Below are 20,151 nucleotides of genomic sequence, written 5' to 3'. Positions count from 1 at the left end.
ACCCTATATCTGCTTGTAAATAGCATTTCTGGACATGACGCTTTCTTTTTAACCCCTTCACAACCGGGCAATTTCCTGGGTTTATTTTTCATTTTCATCCCCCCCCCCTTTCCAAAAGCCATAACTTTTTTTTTATTTTTCCATCCACATAGATGTCTGACGGCTTGTTTTTTTGCAAAACGAGTTGTACGTTTGAATGACATAATTCACTTTATCATGTGATGCTCTAGAGGGTAAAAAAAAATCCAAGTGTGTTGAAATTGCAAACAAAGTGCAAGTTTGAAATTTTTTTTTTTATATTTACCATGTTAACTATACAGTAAAACAGACCTGGCAATATAGTTCTCCTGGTCAGTATGATTATGCAAATACCAAACATGCATAGTTTTTTGTTTTTTTAAAAATTTAAGTGGTGAAAAAAAAAAATTTCAGAAATGTGTAAAAAAAAAAAAAAAGAAAAACAATTTGCTTGCATCGCCATTTTCCGAGATCCATAGCGCTTTCAATTTTCGGATATAGTTCTGTGTGATGGATTATATTTTGAGGCCTGAGCTGATGTTTTTACTGATACCATTTTGGGGTAGAATGTTTTGATCGCCTCTTGTTGCATTTTATTGCAATGTTGAGGCATTCAAAAAACATAATTCTGGCATTTACATTTTTTCCTCATTACACTGTTTACGGATCGGATTCATTTTTTATATTTTGATAGCTTCAACTTTCACGAATGCAGTGATACCAGATGTGTATTTTTTATTGTTTTACTTTAAATGAGACAAAAGGGGGGTAATTTGAGCACTTTTTTTCATATTTTTTTTAAAAATTAATTTTTACTGCATTCAATAGTCCCCTTAGGGGACTGGAAGCTGCGATTGTGTGATCGCTTGTGCTATACATAGCAGTGCATCAGCATTGCTATGTATAGCTAAATTCAAGGTCTCCTATAAACGTCAACTAAACGCTGGCTTTCACAGGAGTATGGTAATCTCATGGCAACCCACTGGCGCCCTGCGATCACATCAAGGGCTCACGCTGACTGCCGGCATGTGTAAAATGCCGCTGTTACAGATTGACAGCAATGTTTAACAGACGCCAGCTACACTTAGCTCCACCAGTGGCTGTTAAAGGCACATGATGGCTGATTAAATCAGCCATCATCTGCCAGAAAAAGTGCGAGCCCACATCAAAATCAGAGACACTACCTTTGAAGTACATGTAGGTCAAAGATAGTGAAGGGGGTAATAAAAGTTAACCAATAAGTTACATGGACCTCAGAATGGTACTATTCAAAAATATAAATTGTTGCACAAAAAAATATCCCTCACGTCCAATAGATAGAAAAAAATATTGATCCTTAAAGTTTAGGGACTTTATTGATTTTTTTTACAATCTTTGGATTTTTTTCACCACTTAAATAAAAAAGAATCTACACATGTTTGGAATCTGCGCACTCATACTGACCTGGAGAATCATAATGGCTCGTCATTTTTAGCATTTAGTGAACATGGTGAAAAAATAAACAAACGAAAAAAAACAAAAAAAAAACACAATTATGGAATTGCACTTTTTTTGCAATTTCACCACACTTGGATTTTTTTTCCAGTTTTCAATTATACTATATGGTAAAATCAACGGTGACATTAAAAACTATAACTCGTCCTGCAAAAAACTACCCTTTACACGGCCATATTTACGGAAATATAAAAAAAATTATGGCTCTGGGAAAAAGGGGAGCAAAAAACGAAAATGGAAAATCCCAAGGACGTGAAGGGTTTAATATTTAAAAGTCTATTTTATTAACTTTCTTGGAGAATCCCTTTGAATGCTTGTATTTTTGGACAAAAAAAAATTATGCAATTGGCTTTCATTCAAGTTGTTCAATTTGTATGAAGTTTAACTGATGTGGTGGTAAATCAAATAAGGGGGAGCGCAGAAGAAAGAGTCCAGAATCACTGGCAGATTCTCAATTAACACATTCCGCAGCCAGCAATACATAAAGCAACATAGGGGCTATAAAAGGCAAACTGTGCAACGTATTCACTGGGACCCGATTATAAAAAAAGGGACCTTTAAGGTCTAAAATACATGGTAATAAGTTTTTGACATCCACTAAAAATATTGGTCACTCTGCTCATCAGTACAGCATTGGCACTGTGGTCCTTGGAGAGCTACCACTCATAATCAGACTCTTACATCAAGCAACAGGATTTATTTGGATGTCTCCAGGTTGTCAACAATATTCAATTCATGGACAATGCAAAAAAATAGGGAACAGTCCTGTGTCTGTTACAATTTTTTTCTTTGCAGGTTGAAATCATTTTACATTTTGCAGTAAACACGCATGCCTATTGTGCGGATATTATTCTGTGGACACATTGGAGAATTTATTTTATTGCCCTAAATTAAGACCACATAAAATAAGATCTAAAACCGGTACTACGCCAAATATTCCACAATGATCAAAGCGCATCTCACTAGATTGGTACATTAGACAATTTTCTCTTCATGATTTACGTCAATAAAATGCTGCCGATTATAAAGCTGGCACATTTCAATACCCTACTTAGCCATGTTCACTGTCTAATACACTTAAAAAGGTCTAGTGAGGCTTACAAAGATCCTAAACCGCATAATAAATTGGGAGCACAGCATGTAAACACGCTTTTTGGTGCTATTTACAGAGGAATTTTTGTCCATTTTGCTTAACAATTCTTTCCCCTTAAATGGATTTCCAGGACTAGGATATACACATTATACGACTATGCACAGAGATCGAACAACGTGGCTCTGTACAATGTTTAGTGTCCTCTTCTATCAAAGGGAACAGATTAAAGGTGGAGTACCTGAGAGAGGCCATTTAACAATGTACGGAGCAGCGCTGTACACACTCTGAACATGGTTTACATCCAGCTGCCAAAGCAAATAACACCTACCAACAGGTCATCAAAAGATTAGTCCTGGACAACCCCAGTAATTCTATGATTTACAAATATCAGTTAAAATTGTAGCGGACTGTAGTTTTTGGACAGAAAACCAAACAGGAAAAGAACAACCTTAGTGGACTTCACTCTGTATAAAAGACTACATATCAAAATTTGTTGATTGAAAGACATTCAGCAGTTTTGGTTTTTAGAATGTAAGAGTATATGCTCAAGGAGTCATTTAAATGCTGGAGCAGCTTCCGTGTTGGCCAAGGTGAAGCTGCTTCAGAAAAACAGCGGCGGTCGCTCTCCTGAAGTGGCTGTGCCCTCACTCTTGCGGCAGCTTTCACTCCATACTGCTAAGTATAGAGAGCGGGCGGCTTTCCATTGAAAGCCTTCCAAATAATGAGCTTGTTACTACTTTTGTCCACTTCAGTTTCCGATCCCTGCAGAGGTTAAAAGAAGTGACGGAATTTGTACACAGCAGTGTTGTTTTTAGATTGCACTGCTCTATGCTCATTTTATGGGGCGCCTTTGCAGCTCTTTTCAAGATACCGTGTGCACATACCCTAGCTGTGTTTTCCGGCGTAGCTTTGCTTCCTTAACAAATACATTTTTCGAAAAAACTAACAATGTTAAAAAGTATTTATATAGTAAAAAGGTTTTCAATTGCAATGTATTTTTGATGACAATTTTGACACCTATTCATAAATAAAACTGTACTACAGTTGCATAAATAATCTTAGTTAGAATAAAATGCAGTTATGCTCAGTTTAAACATTATCATTCATTCATATTTAACGGTATGCTCAAACAAGACACTTCATTAAAAGCGCACCTGTCAGCAGGATTGTGCTCAGTAAGCTACATACACTGTCAGGTGGGTGACATTACACTGATCAATATGATATCTTGGTTGATGAAATCCGTCCTGTGGTTCTTGTGTAATCTTTACTTTCAGTTTGGAGATAATGATATGCTCGTGCTTCGGGGCAGCCTGTAGGGGGAGCTCTATCTGGTGCTCTGCTTACATAGTCATCTGTATGCTCTTATGACAGATCACTGATTGCTCAGTGACCGGCCTCCTATTTTAGATAATGCATCTAGTAGTGCGGGGCTAGGTAAAGTAGGAGGCAGGTCAGTGAGCTGTCATAAGAGCATACAGATGAATATATAAGCAGAGCACAAGATAGTGCGTTCCCCACGGGCCGCCTCAAAACACGAGCATATCATCATCTCCAAACTGAAAGTAAAGATTACACAAGAACCACAGGACGGATTTCAACAACCAAGGTATCATATTAATCAGTGTAATGTCGCCCACCTGACATTGTATGTGGTTTACTAAGCACAATCCTGCTAACAGGTGCACGTTAAAGTTATAAAAAAGTTAAAGTTAGAAAAGTAAGAAAGCAAGAAAAAGAAACAATGGTCCTTTATTTCCTAAGACATTAGTTACACATATTCAATATTTAAAAAAAGGAATCTGTCAGATTCATGCTGACAGTAGTTCAGGAATTATTTCAGCCATATAGCCTAAACAGGTCATATAAGTCAATGGGAGTCTTTTGTTTAAACAGTCAAAAGCCTACAGAAATACTCCCATACAGGAAATAAATGAATAGATAATTACAATATTGAGATATTACAATATTACAAAACAAAACAAGATCCATAAAAACAGAATAAAAAAGGAATAGGAATGTGCACTGTACTTATAAGGAATTACCGTATTTTTCGGACTATAAGACGCACTGGACCATAAGACACACAGGTTTTAGATGAGAAAAATAGAAAAAAAAATTAAGCAAAAAAAGTGTTCACAATGCACTTTTAAAGGGGGAGGGGGTCTTCTGCTGACACTGGTATAGGGGTAATGTCCCCCAATTCTGACAATATCCCCCATCCTGGTATATATGCCCCCCCTTCCTTTTATACTTGGCCCCCATCCCCATCCTGGTATGCATGGCACCCTCCATCCTGGTATGCATGGCACCCCTCATCCTTATCCTGGTATATATGGCCCCCTCATCTTTATCCTGTTATGTATGCCCCCCTCAGCCTTATCCTGTTATGTATACCCCCTCATCCTTATCCTTGTATGCATGGTCCCCCTAATCCCCATCATGCTGCACATAAAAAAAAAATAAACACTCCTACTCACCTTTCTCCTCTCCTCCAGCGCTGCGTCCTGTCTGCCCGCACTAATCTCTCCATGTGAGCTGCGCATGGCGTCACTACCATGCTCGGCTCACAAGGAGAGATCAGCTGCCGGAAGTCACTGCTCCCCACACCGTGACTGTGTGCACGGGGAGCAGTGACTTTATGCTCCTTAATAGCCAGCACACAGCGTAGCCGAAGCGCGGCTGCTGCTACTGCCGGGCGATCGTGTGTGCCCGTTATTAAAGGGCATGAATATTTACCCCCTCCCCACGCCCACGAGCGTGGAGAGAGGTTGAATATTCATACCCTTTAACAGAGGGCACAGGCGATTCAGGCAGCAGCAGGAGCCGTGCTGCGGCTACACTGTGTGCTGCTATTAAGGAGCATGAATATTCAGTGCTCTCCACGCCCCATTTTCTTTAGCAGCGGGGACAGTGTAGGCTGCAGCACGCGGCTGCTGCCTCCTGTGCCCCGCTCCTAAACCGCTACTGCTCCCCCCACAGCATATATATATAACCCCTCCCCCCCAACATTCGGACTATAAGATGCACCCCCCCATTTTTTGGGAGGAAAAAAGTGCGTCTTATAGTCCGAAAAATACGGTATTTGTAGGCATATCTTTCTACATATGGACCAAAATATAAAAATGTATGTAACTGTTGAAAATATCATGTGAGACATATTTTTTTACCTTTTATATACCAGCCTAAATAATTATGCAGCCTATCTCCTTTTTTATTCTGTTTTTATGGATCTTGTTTTGTAATTCTCAATGAAGATTTATCTATTCATTTATTTCCTGTATGGGAGTATTTCTGTAGGCTTTTGATTATTTCAGCCATGTAAGTTTTAGACTGAAAATAAGCAGCGTTTAAGATGTAACACACTTTGAAAAGTATTCCGGGGACTATAAGTCTAGGATGACTAGTCCAAAGCACCCAATCGCTCGCCCTGCTTCCCATGACTGATGGGTCTCTCTTAGTTCACTCACAGGGAAAGATCTATGAGTCAACTGGCGTATGAAGAAGCCACGGGAATCCCACCACAGACTTAGTTATGATCCTCAACTGGATTTTTAAAGTATATCATCTCTTAAGAGACGCAGCATTTTAGAGTAGAACATACACGACTGCAAAAAAGGAGCTTGTGTCCAATTTATGCTGCCCATGATTCGGCAGCATGAATCTGACAGGTTTACTTTAAAATATATATATATAAAAAATAACCAACCTGATATTTGGGGACGTGTGAGGGTGCCAATGTTGCTGGCTCTGCTGGATATTTGGAAGGTATTGTTGCTTGAAGAACAAAAATACAGATATGTTAATTTTCATTCAGTAAACACAAACCACATTCACAAATAGCAATATTTCTGGTGCCCTATCTAAAATATCCAGGATGAAGGCAGCTGTAGGTTCTATGTTAACCTGCTGTAACACTAACAAACCTGAATATCTTAATTCTATGATCCTGCAAAGTCCAAACAACTTCATCACCATTAATATCTGCTAGAGAAGTAAACGTCTTCTAAATGCTGTTCAGAAAAATATCAACCACTATTAACTTTATATTCTCAGTCAATAAACAATAGTGAACACTCAATATGAAAGCCATCCAAATTAGCACTCATCTGCAGTCATCATCTGGTCTTCATTGCAATGTCAGCCACTGGCTGGTAGATGACCCTTACACCTGTCCGTAATATTGCTGGAGTTGGGCATAGATGACCAATAGGAGGCATACATATGGAAGCAGTTTATTTTCTGCATACAAATAGCCCAGGGTGCTCTCCAGCTGATAGCAGACTTGCCCAAGTTGTCGGGACAACTTCTGAGCTCAAAATTGGAAGAAGTTATCTGGCTGATATTAATAGTGATGACCTAAGATGTGTGTCACTAGACCTGACAGGCGGGATATAATCTTTAGCTTTATTAATGCAATTTGTTCATGGAACGAGTACATGGAATAGCAATCAAAGTTTGATAAGAGAGACTTGGCTACAAGATGTACACATTAATTCTTCATAGAAAGTCAATTGCTTCTCTGAAACCATGTTCAGCTTATTAACTTGGAGGTGATAAATAGCAGTGATCAGGCAAGTACAGATAATTGATTAAAAAATTACTACCTGCTATAGCACAATACAAAAAATGTACAGGTCCAACCAGATGCAGCCAGACAATTGCAGCTGTGGTCATTACTAGACCCCTGAACAAAAAACCCTTGGAGATGCAACTATTCTTTGTCTCCTTGCTCGCTTTTTAAAGAGCCATACATTTATATTTCATTTGATATAACCATATGTGGGGTTTTGTGTTATTTTTGCACAAAGAGTTATAGTTCTTAATGACATCATTTTTCTACCCATAAAATGTACTGAAAATGGAAAAAAAAATTTCCATGAAGGCTTGAACAAAAAAAGAAAAACACAGCAATTCCACCATTGTTTTGTGGGGGGTTTGGTTTTTAGAACATTTACATGGTGTGAAGAATATTCAAGATAATCCCATGTCAATCATTGTGCCCTGTTTGGCAGGGGATTATAGAGATCTTCAATGTACAGTGTAATTCGACACTCCTGCAAGGGAAGGGGCCCAGAGGCAGGGAGTGACATACCTCTCTGCAGCTATGAGCTGCACAGGAAGACCCCCTGTCAACCCCCAAGCCATGCGATCCTTTGTGTCAGATATTATAATTCAACACCAAGTTATGCCAAAAGGAAGAACCAGGTGATGGCGTTGTCTTTGCCACCAAGTGAGATCAAGGTGCAGGAACTTCAGGTTGCTCGTAAGTAAAAGATTTTTTTTTATTATTCACACTAATATAAAACAATAAAGCCTCGTTGTGGGATACTCCTGTCTCAGGATTAAATCCCACCTCACCAGGTCGGCCGCAGTCTTTTGCAAATTCATCCATACTACAAGCGAGAGTTGTGCCTCGGCTTGCACAACCGCATCAGGTGAGCAATTTCCTATAGATACTCACCCTTTTAATTGATCAAATCTTACTACGCTTAGATAGCGCCACGTTTTTTCTCCTTTAGGAAATCTATTATCATTCAACACCAAGTTATGGGAATATGATACATCCCAGGGATACACCAAATAGATTTTTGGAAACCCAAGAGAATGGGGAAAGTCACCCTGACTTTCAGCACAGTCCAGCGTGAAGGGAAAGGGAGATACATGGTAATGCCTGGCGGGGGCCCAAGCGCTTGGTATTGACGCGTAGCAGGGGCCCAGCTGGGTCCGATGACTCCAGAACCGGCTCCCTAGGACCGACCATTAAGGAGGGATTGGCCCGTTTTAGTTTTTGGGAGTTTTTAGCTGAGAGAAACCAGTGGTGGAGACTTAGGCTCAACCAGGGGGCAGTAAGGGAAGTAACCCAGAGAGGTTAAGAGCCTCTGCAGCTAGAGCCCAGTGTCTTTGTCCCTGGGAAGTCGCGAGGATACATCTTGTGGGTGAAGTCCTGCAACCAAGAAAGAGGGCCCCACAAGCCTCCCATGTGGCAGCCTCTCCCCCACAAGCCAAGCCTTTCATTTGACTGGTAATTGACTTTTAAGTTCTGCTTATATCTTTTGTACCACTACTGTGTTTGCATCTCTGACCATTATGTATGTATAACCCCTATGTATATAGTGTAATGTCTAATGTACCCTTACAGCGATTAAATATATAATTTAACTTTAGGCTGCTCTTTTATCTTGATCCACGAACTCTCACGTCCGTTGTTCGGTCCGACAAACACACTACCGGGCTGGTTTCTAGCCTGATATAAGTCCGTTATATCTAATAGAAACTGGTGGCAGCTCTCCCAGGCCGACAAGGTTCTGCTTCACTGGAGCTAGTGAAGGAGCCTCTCAGCCTGTCAGGGGTGTGAGCGAGTGTTGTGCCACGTCAGTGCCTGAGTGGGCCACCTCTTCTCACTCCCTGATGCCTTCCTGTACCAGTGTGGACAGGGGGTGTCTGTGTAGAGCTGTACCAATCTGACCTTACGCATCCTCGAGGAGGTACGGAACGTCACATTGGTGCAAAGGGCAGATCCGTATCACGTGATCCGTCTGACGTAATAGTGACGTCAGGCGGGTGGCGGGGTGTGGATCCATCACATTGATGGTAATAGCTGATACACTGATGGTAATAACTGACACACTGATGGTAAAAATTGACACAGATGACACAGGTACCAATTTTTAAATATGGATGCGTGAATGAGGACTTACAGAAGTGATCCATGGTTTATTTTGATGTTGAGATCAGAATCGCCACAGTAGTTGCCATGCAGCCTGAGATATCAGGAGTTGAGAGCTTCAGATGTTTGCAGCTCACACTTCTGACTCACTGTAACCCAGGCTGTATAGCAACCACAAGAGTAATTCTGGTATCATTTGGACAGTGAGAAGCTTCTGTAGCTGTGAACCAGGCTAAGATACATTAGGAGAAGGTGAGGTTGCAGGGGAACAGACAGGCTGCAGCAGCAAGTAAAGGAGAGAGGTGATGCGTTGCATTATCTCCTCATGTCCCTCATGTAGAAAAAGTTAAAAGTTACGGGTGGCTCTTATAATATGGTGACAAATTTTTTTTTTAAACATTGTATTGTAAAAGTGACACTAAATTTGTATTATGTAACTACATTGTATCATTGTGTCCAGGGCCAGCTCCAGGTTTTTGTGGGCCCTGGGCGAAAGACACATACCAGGATTCATGATGCACAGATACCGCAGAGAAATATATATATAGTACAAGGCCAAAGATTTCACTTCTTACATTACATGAGTGATATCTATTGTAAATTCTACAAAAGCTCAGAAACCGGCGAATCCTCCCAAAGCACAGTGCAGACATGACAGTATAGTCCTCCATACAGTATTATGGGCCCCATACAGAATAATGTACCCCATATAAAGCTCCATACAGGATACTAGCCCCCATATAATGCTCCATGCAGGCTGTGCCCCCACAATTCCCATGCAGGATGTCACTTCCCCCCACATATAATGCCCCATGCAGGATGTCACCCGCCAATATAATGCCCCATGCAGGATGTCAATTCCCCCCCATATAATGCCCCATGCAGGATGTCCATTTCCCCCCATATAATGCCCCATGCAGGATGTCCATTTCCCCCCATATAATGCCCCATGCAGGATGTCCATTTCCCCCCATATAATGCCCCATGCAGGATGTCCATTTCCCCCCATATAATGCCCCATGCAGGATGTCACTTCCCCCTCATATAATGCCCCATGCAGGATGTCACCCGCCCCATAAAAAGCCCCATCAGGATGTCACCCATATAATGCCCCATGCATGATGTCACCCACCCCATATAATGCTCCATGCAGGATGTCACTTCCTCCCCCCCATATAATGCCCCATGCAGGATGTTACTTCCTCCCCCCCATATAATGCCCCATGCAGGATGTCACTCCCCCCCATATAATGCCCCATGCAGGATGTCACTCCCCCCATATAATGCCCCAAGCAGGATGTCACTCCCCCCCATATAATGCCCCATGCGGGATGTCACTCCCCCAACCCATATAATGCCCCATGCAGGATGTCACTCCTCCCCCATATAATGCGCCATGCAGGATGTCACTTCCCCCTCATATAATGCCCCATGCAGGATGTCACCCCCCCATATAATGCCCCATGCAGGATGTCACCCCCCCATATAAAGCCCATCAGGATGTCACCCATATAATGCCCCATGCATGATGTCACCCACCCCATATAATGCTCCATGCAGGATGTCACTTCCCCCCACCCTTATAATGCCCCATGCAGGATGTCACTTCCTCCCCCCCATATAATGCCCCATGCAGGATGTCACTCCCCCCCATATAATGCCCCATGCAGGATGTCACTTCCCCCCCATATAATGCCCCATGCAGGATGTCACTCCCCTCCCCATATAATGCCCCATGCAGGATGTCACTCCCCCCCCCATATAATGCCCCATGCAGGATGTCACCCCCCCCATATAATGCACCATGCAGGATGTCACCCCCCCCATATAATGCTCCATGCAGGATGTCCCCTTCGCCCCCCATATAATGCCCCATGCAGGATGTCACCTTCCCCCCCATATAATGCCCCATGCCTCCATAGGCAAAAAAAAATCAAATACTCAACTCACTTCTCACCTGCTGCCGCTGCTCTGGACTCCACAGCATCGCCGGCGTCTTCCTGCTCTGCACTGCCTGTGACGGCTCAGGAGAGAGCGCGATGTAAAGACATCACAGCGCCCTCTGACCTGAGCCGTCACAGTGCTGCAGAGGCATGGGGAGAGACCGGACCTGCTGCGGAGGCATGGGGAGAGGTACAAAACTAAGTATTGTCCCGGCTGGGGCCCTGAGCAAGCAAGGGCAGGTACTGGGCTCTCCTCCGCTCACGGGTCCCATAGTGCGTCGGGGTGCCCGACGGTGAGTGGACCCCTCCGCCTGCTCAGGGACCCGGCACTTGCCCGGGTGCTGATGCCAGGACTGATTGCGTCCATAAGGACTCAAACTATAAAATGGGAGTGCTATTTATCCCAGTTAGTAAACAAAAGACTGAATCGCTTTTTATCATCACGTTGTCTCACAAAGAATGAAAAAAGTGTCATTAAAAAAACATATTGCCCAAATTGGTGCCAATAAAAACTACATCCTACTAAAGTAAGAACTCATACAGTTCTGTAAACAGTAAAATAAAAAGATATTATGTCTCCCAGAATATAGTGCCAAAAATATTTTTGTATTTTTAATGTACAGACAAATATAAAACTATATCAATTTGGTATCTACCGTATTTTTCGGACTATAAGACGCACTTTTTGGAGGAAAGTGGGGGGTGCGTCTTATAGTCTGACATTATATATATATATATATATATATATATATATATATATATATATATATATATATATATATATATACTGTGGCGGTGGGTGGTTGTGTGGTGTGGGGGCAGCGGCAGCGGCGGAGGAGAGGGGCACCGAGGCAGGCGCGGGGAGCAGTGATTATTCATTTTCCTTAATAGCGTGCACACTGTACCTGCAGCGTGGCTCCTGGTAAGTATGGCACCCCTCATCCCTCTTCCTGTTATGTATGGCTCCACTCATCCCTCCTTCCTAGCCTTGAGCTATGTTCACATGATGTATTTTTGCAGCTTTTGTGAAGTTTTTTTATACAAATTAAAAGCTGCTTTTTACAGAACCAGCAAAAGCCATGAGATTTCAGAAATCTCACACGATTATTTTTTCCTGGTTAATTTGAGAACTGCTGTGTTTATAAATCTGCAGCATGTCAATTATTTCAACATTTTTCACTCATAGAAAGCAATGAGAATGTGAAAAAATGCTGCAAAAAATGCAATGCCAATTTTTGCAGCATTTTAGGTGAATAAAACTAACTTTATTAAATATGTATTGTAGACAAAGCTCACATGTAATCTGTACCCCCCAAAAAACACTGCAAAAAGAGTGACAAAAAGACAGCTGAAAATGGTTGTACTGAACGCAACGTTTTTACTGCCAAGTGGGCAGGTTTTGGCTGCAGAAAAAAAAAGCTGCATGTTAACATAACCTTAAGGAGCCTTACATTCTCTTAAGCAGCTGCAGCAGGTGGTCACCTAGGATAGCTTCCAATGAACATGTCTGCCTCATCAAGAGTTCATCTGTGGAATCACCAGCCTTCAGGTGTGTTTTGCATTATCAATCTTGGTACATAGAACTTACAGAAAGTGTTTGTACCAACAATACATTTGAAACACATCTGATGGTCAAACAGTTCCATACAGTGCGGAGTCCTATTCCACAACTGTTCAAATCAGAAAATTGCAAGAACCACTCAACTAAGCAAAGAAAAATGACAATCCATTGTTAATTTAAGACATTGCTGTCAGTTCATCCAGGAAATTGCTGGAACATTGAGGGATCTTGAAGGCACCCTCAAGTGCAGTCATGAAAACAATCAATTGCTATGATGTAACTGACTCTCAAGAAGACCTCTCCTGGAAAGGAAGACCAGGAATTACTTCTACTGCAATGGATAAGTTCATCAGCATTAGCAGCTTCAGAGACCAAACATTGACAGCAACTCTGATAACAGCCATCATAATGATACTCCGACATCAAGTAGCAGACATATCTCAATATCAACTGTCCACATGAGACTGCGATAAGTGAGTCATTATAGAATTGCTGCAAAGAAGTCACTGCTAAGGACTGCAACCAAGAAGAAACTTCTTTATACAAGGATTGAACATTAGATCAGTGGAAGTCTAAACTCTGGGGCTGTGGAGTCAAAATTAGACATGTTTGGTACCAACTGCCATGTCCTTGAGAGACACAGAAAAGGTGAATGAATGGTTTCTACATGTGTGAAGGGGAAGGTATAATGGTGTTGGGGGCTTTGCTGGTGATACTGTTGCTGATTTATTTCAAAGTCAAAGCCCACTTAGCCAGCATGACTGCAGCATCACTTTTCAACAATATGACATCCCATCTGGTTTCCATTTAGTGAGACCAACGTGTACTGCAACAGTACAATGACCAAAAACACATCTCAAGGCGATGTAAGGGCTATGTAGCCAAGAAGGAGGTAGTGCTGCATCACACAACATGGCCTCCACAATCACCAGACCGCAACCCAATTAAAATGGTTTGAAATGAGAGGACAGGAAAGTGAAGGCAAAGCAGCCAAGTGCTCAGCACCTCTGGGAATTCCTTTAAGACTGTTAGGCCGGAGTCACATTAGTGTATTGCATCGGATGTGATAAGCTAATGACACTCTGCTTCGCTCAGCTGCAAGCGAGATCACAGTGTCAGTGCTCTGTGCCCCGAGCCTCTCGCATGAGAGAATTGCAGCATAGCTGAGGAGGAGACCGAGAAATTAATTTCTCCATCTCCTCCATTGCCTGCGTCCGTAGGAATCGCACTGTACTCAGATGTCACACGCACCTATAGACTTATACGGGTGTACGCGATCTGAATTTCGCATGCAATTGCAGCATGCTGGTTTTTTTTCCTGACTTCGATCAGAGTTGAAAAAAAAAGCGCATATGAGCACACCATTATAGATTAACATTGGACCGAATGCAATCCGATTTTTTATCGAACTGCATTCATGCGATTCACAAGTGGGAGCGAGCCCATAGAAAGTCACTTCAGATTACTACCTGATGAAGCTGCTTGATAGAATGCCAAGGATGTGACAAGTGTCATCAGAGTAAGGTAAGGGGTGGGAGACTGAGAAATCCAAGGTTTAACACATTCTGGTATGCTATGTTTCCATGTTTCCCTTCGTGGTTTTGCCGTCTTTCAGTCTGAATCTACAATGTGCACATTCCACTAAAACCAATGAAAACCACTGCATGAACAGTTTTTGCCAAACTTTTGACACACACAGTATATGTGTATATAAAGTGTTTAATTAAACTAATATGTTTGACACAGAAATTAAATAAAAACTTGGCAGAAAAAAAAGAAACAAAATTGAAGACAATGTAAGGCCAAGATTAATGGTACCCTTAGGCTGTGTGCCCACAATGTGGATTTAATGCATTTCCACCACAAAAACACATTAAAAACGCTTGTTAAATTGTCTGCCATGTTCCCCAATGATAATCCGCATGTACTGTGCACATGCTGCGGAAATTTCCACTGCGGATTATCATTGCGGAAAAATCAGCAGCACAACCATTTCTTGTGCGTAATCGTGGCAAAATCACCGCAATTGATTTGCATTGAACAGCATAACATCCGCATGTGTACATGTATGCATGCGGATATTATGCGATTCAATGCGCGGATGGTACCCGGGTCTGGAGAAGAGGAGACTCTCCTCCAGACCCGGGTACCAATAGTAAAAAAAAGAACTAAAACGTAAAAAATAAAAAGAAACATCATACTTGGTCTCCTCTCCGGTGGTGTCCTCTGTCGTTGGCATCCCGCGGTGTTCTGAAAGGATCTGCGGTGACGTCATTTAGTCATGTGATTGTAACGCGACCACTGACGTCAGCGGTCGCGTGACCAGTCAGCTGACTAAATGATGTCAATACAGGTCGTTTCAGAACACCGCCGGAGGTGTGTGTATAATGTTTTTTTTTTGTTTTTTTTTTACGTTTTAATTCTTTTTTTTTTTTTTTTTACTATTGATGCTGCATTTAAAGCAGCATAAATTGGTCACACAATATAAATCCATGCCAGTTGCATGGATTTATATTGTGTGACCAACTTGTCAAGCACTTTTCCAAGTGATGCCCAAAATAGCTTGGAAAAGCGATTGAAAAAATGCATGCAAAATGCTTAAAAAAGGCATGTAAAAGCCGCATGCGTTTTTTCTGCCAGGGAGAGGCAGAAACGCTCAGGAAAAATCCGCATCAATTCAGCATCATAGCCTTAGCCTGATTTTGTCTTGCTTCAAACTGAACAAAGGCCTCATCCAGAAGTCCCTTTTTTTTTCGCATACGTTAAAAAAAGATTACATTTGACTACTGTTTCTGATCAGACTTTGTTCTGTTTTCAGTCTGTATGTTTGTTTTAACTATTTCATGAGGCACACACTATTCTTGCAAGCAATTAACAGCAACTAAGCAAACAGGTGCAAAAAGCTCAAAGATGTCTACCAATATGTTTGGCGGTAGACAGTGTTACAGAAGCTTGTACATCCAAGTATTAGGAATAGGGAACTTTAATTCTGTACTGTACATTTATTTATTTTACTCACTTATATAGCGCCATTAATTCTACAGCGCTTTACAGTGATCATAATCACGGTCTCCATCAGGGTTCACAAACTAAATTCCCCATCAGTCTTTGGAGTGTGGGAGGAAACCAGAGTACCAGGAGAAACCACGCAAACACAGGGAGAACATACAAACTCCTTGCAGATGTTGTCCTTGGTGGGGTTTGAACCCAGGACCCAAGCGCTGCAAGGCTGCAGTGTTAACCACTAAGCCACCGTGCCGTCTATGCTGTAAATGGCATTAAACTAAATGTTCCTCTTTATTTCCTTTTCCTTTGAACGCATGTATGTTGACATACAAGTTTTTGATTAGATGTATTTGGACAAGCTAATAAAATATTCCAATGATGCACGGTACATATCAATTTATTTCTGAAGATTTTGGCTTTTTTTTTATAATAAACAATCAAGGGTACCAACAATTTTGACCACACCTATTTTATAGAGACATTTTTTTCCACCTTTAAACTAGGTTCACATGTTTTAACTGTAGTGTGTGTTCACATTTTTGGCAAATCATTGTAAAATAACTACACAGTTTTGCTGCAATTTAGGAAAATTTAAGAAAAAATGCATGGCAATGTGACACAAAGTGTGATCACAGCCCCATGCTTGTCCTCGGTTTTACGGAGTTTCCTCTACCCACAATGAAGTTATAGTAAATATATTAATCACTGACATCTCTGGCCAGGCAGTGTGGAGGGAGGTGCAATACAGTAGAACAATCCATGCTATGAAAGGAGAGCTGAAAGAAGGACTTGTAATTTGACACGGCAAAACTCAGCTGTGCTGCCCTTGTCCCTGGGGAGTCCATATCAGAAAGGTACAAGTCATCTGTGCTTTCTAATCAAGCAGGTTAGACTATGAGACCAGGACTGTATCCTTACATGTGACACTGAGAAACCCACTCTAACCTATTGTGGGGGTATGGTCATCTTTCCTTTGAGTGTTGCTGCCTGCTCATGATTAGTCAGTATCATACAGGGAAGGGGAAGACGTCCATGTCCTCAGTGGAAAAAAAATTAACTCATTAGGTGCCAAATACTAAGCTAATATCTCCAAAATGGAGGGGAATAAAAACAAACATGCAAAACGTTTTATTCTGCTCTGCAGCCACTATTACATTGTGTGTCCTGGTCAAAATGAAAAAAAAAAAATGGTGAAATGTCCTATTAAGCCCAAAAGGTCACAGCTGTATTGTGTTTTAGGGAGTCTTTTTTTTATTCTTCTCTGTAAAATAATCGTTTTTGTCTTCCTGAATTCTAAAACCCATAACAAGATTATGTACTGGACCACACTCAATAAATGTATGATTACATAAAAGAACAAATCCAGAAACATAAAAAACAACAAAAAAAAACCTTACCTGGTAGTTGTGAATTTCAGGAGTATTTTTAGCACTTTAAGAAAAAAAAAAAAAAAGACATTATTTTTTTCCTCCAATAAATTTGGCAGCAATACATTTTTTTTTATATTCACACATGGAGATTACATTTTCTTACAATATTATATGAAATTCAGTTATGTAAAAACCTATACATCAGTAAACACAGGCTACGTTCTCACAATGAGTTTTTGATGTTTGCACTTATTAGGTAAATTAGGTTACTTGCGCTTTTTCATTGCGTTTTTTGAGTTCTTTTTTAAGTCCGTCTCTTTTTGGTATGTAGTGTTTTAAATTAAGCGGCTTTGTTTTGATACTTCTTCTTGTTATCTGGGCTTGACAAAACCTTACTCATACAGTCATGTGTGGATTACATGCATTCTTAAAGAAGTTGTTCACTACTTTTTCATTGATGCCCTATCCGTAGGATTTTAGTCTTAAATGTATTTTTTTCATTTTTGATAATGTTTTTTTCCCATATCACAATCTGTATTCAAAGCGAAAATGAAAATAGTAATTGTACAATTTTCACATTGGCCACTGGGACTTTTTTATACTCTAACTTTCTGTTTTTCCAGAAATCAACTCATGGATATTAGCCACAATAAACAGATTCACACTATCGTTTGCATTGAATGGTCTAATGAGCCTGCAGAGGTCATTGTTAAAGGGAAGCTGTCCGGTCCCCCCATGCCCTCCAACCCACCAGCATTTGTGTATTTATTGCTACATTTCCTTATCCTGTAAGTCATCTAAGCCCCACTTTGACTAGTCGATGGGGCATTAGTTTCCCCAGACTAGTCGTCCCTCTTTGCATGTGGGTGTGATAACATGATTTGCAAGATGTACGTGAGCTATCTTCTGCAGTTCCGGTCGTGAGCAGTGCGCCTCTGAAGCTAAGAAGCGTCTACCCAGCTTCAGAGGCGCAATAACGTGCCTGAATAGAGCTGTGCTCATGCGCAAGGTTTGCAGAGAGCTGGCGCTGCCTCTTGCACATCATATTATCACACAGAGACATGATAACATGCAGAGAGGGCTGACTAGTCTGGGAAACTAATGCCCCATCGACTAGTCAAAGGACTAATTTGCTTAAGAAAAACAGAGCTTACGAATATTTCTTTTCAACATGTGTTTAGGTGACTGACAGAATAAAGTGCTGGTTAAGCAGAGAATTTAGCAATAAATATCCAAATGCTGGTGGGATGGGTGACCTGGCAGATTTTCCACATAGAATTGCATTAGATGCGGAAAATCCTCAGATAAAAACACATATACGTTTTTAGTACATTTCCACTGTAGAAGTGCATTAAAGAAGTTGTCCACTACTTTTTCATAGATGCCATGTTTGATCGGCCAGGGTCCCGCACCTGGGAACCCCCGTCGTTCAGCTGTTATCGGTGCCGGCAACGGCTGCCTCCAGCCAGGAGTGCTTACTTACCCTGCTTGGCCGTCCATCTGTAGGGGTACTGCACATCTGCCTCCTATTCGATTCAATGGGAGGCAGATGTGCAGTACCCTGCAAAGGCTACTACAGCTTTGCAGGCTCATTAGACCATTCATTACAAAAGATAGAGTTTGAATCTGTTTATTGAGGCTAATATCTAGGAGTTCATTTCTGGAAAAACAGGAAGTTAGAGTATAAAAAAGTCCCAGTGGCCAATGTGAAAATTGCACGATTACTATTTTCATTTTCGCTTTAAATACAGATTGTGATATGGGGAAAAAAAAATTAGCAAAAATGAAAAAAATACATTTAAGACAAAAATCTGATTGATTGAAACAATAGGTTACTTTCTGATGATGGCTCTCTTTAAAGCATCATCTGTGCATCAAAATTTTATAATATATATATATCTATATATATATATATATATCTATATATATATATCTATATATATATATCTATATCTATATATCTATATATATATATATATATATATATATATATATATATATATATATATAAGTTATGTGAACTGAATAGTGAGAAAAATTCCTGGCTACTAATCTCAGCACATTTCCACTGCAACAAAGCTGTAAGAAAAACAATATTTTGCAGTGCCCATGGGCCATCAAGTTAGGGTTAGGAGACCCACAGCGAGTTCATGTATCACGGTTCGTGATGGACTGCAAAATAAGGATGTGTGAATTAGGTTTTAGGTCATGATCAGGCAAAATGAATTTATTATGGATATTGTCAATTGCCTGAAGTAACAGAGATATGACTGCACTGGATTCAACCGAATAAAGGCCCCCATACTCATTATATGGTTGTCGGCTGAGAGATGCCTCAGTTGATCTTCGGTCAACAGCCATCTTGGCCGACACTCCCATACACAGGAGAACTCACTTGGCCAAGCACTCCTATGTTCTCTGACAAACCCACCGTCTGCCACTACAATTTTAGGATACATATGTTTTGATCGATTTTTATTGCATTTTTACGGGGAGGAAGGTGTGTGCGGTATAGTGATTGAGACCAGGCAACTCTTGTGTATAGCTATCTTTTTTGCTTTACAGTGTTTACTGTAACGTTGAAATACTTTTACTTTAACATAATAACTTTTCTTTTTTACATTTTTTAGTCTCATTAGGGATTTTGAACCTGAATACGATCTCTTGTTCTATATATTGAAATACCAGAATATTGCTGTATATAAAAAATTTTTATGGGCTTCACAGGAGTACCAGGAAAGCAGCCATGGGACCTTCTGCAGGCCACTGTGGTTGTCATGGCATTTAATCTGGGTTGTCCGAAACAGAAAACTGGCAGAGCTAGCTCTGGTCGCTGCTCTTAGAGTTGCGCCAAGCACATCAGAAAAGGGTTAAAGGGAACATATTACATAGATTTGCTACACCTAAATGCCACTACTGTGTTATTCCGGTCTTTTACAGTTTTACAGACTTTATACAACTTAATTAAAAAGGCACAGTATATAAATTAATTAACT

The 20,151-nt window shown here is 40.9% G+C and overlaps 1 protein-coding gene across 6 annotated transcripts in view; it reads right to left on the bottom strand.

Moving 5' to 3' along the window:
• EPB41L4B (erythrocyte membrane protein band 4.1 like 4B) overlaps window positions 1-20,151 on the bottom strand; it is a 1,171,543-nt gene that overhangs the window by 920,474 nt on the left and 230,918 nt on the right. For all 6 annotated transcript variants that reach the window (XM_073678479.1, XM_073678478.1, XM_073678481.1 and 3 more), the window contains 2 exons: window positions 17,183-17,216; window positions 6,315-6,382 (listed from right to left, as the gene is read on the bottom strand). In XM_073678479.1, coding sequence (XP_073534580.1) covers window positions 6,315-6,382; window positions 17,183-17,216 — 102 coding nt within the window. The remainder of the gene's footprint in view (window positions 1-6,314; window positions 6,383-17,182; window positions 17,217-20,151) is intronic.

Source organism: Phyllobates terribilis, unplaced genomic scaffold (assembly GCF_046119375.1).
Source record: "Phyllobates terribilis strain yellow unplaced genomic scaffold, ASM4611937v1 Scaffold_4__5_contigs__length_816908805, whole genome shotgun sequence".
Classification (NCBI taxonomy): domain Eukaryota; kingdom Metazoa; phylum Chordata; class Amphibia; order Anura; family Dendrobatidae; genus Phyllobates; species Phyllobates terribilis.
The sequence above is the reverse complement of the archived record's forward strand: the minus strand, read 5'-3'. Positions and strand labels throughout refer to the sequence as shown.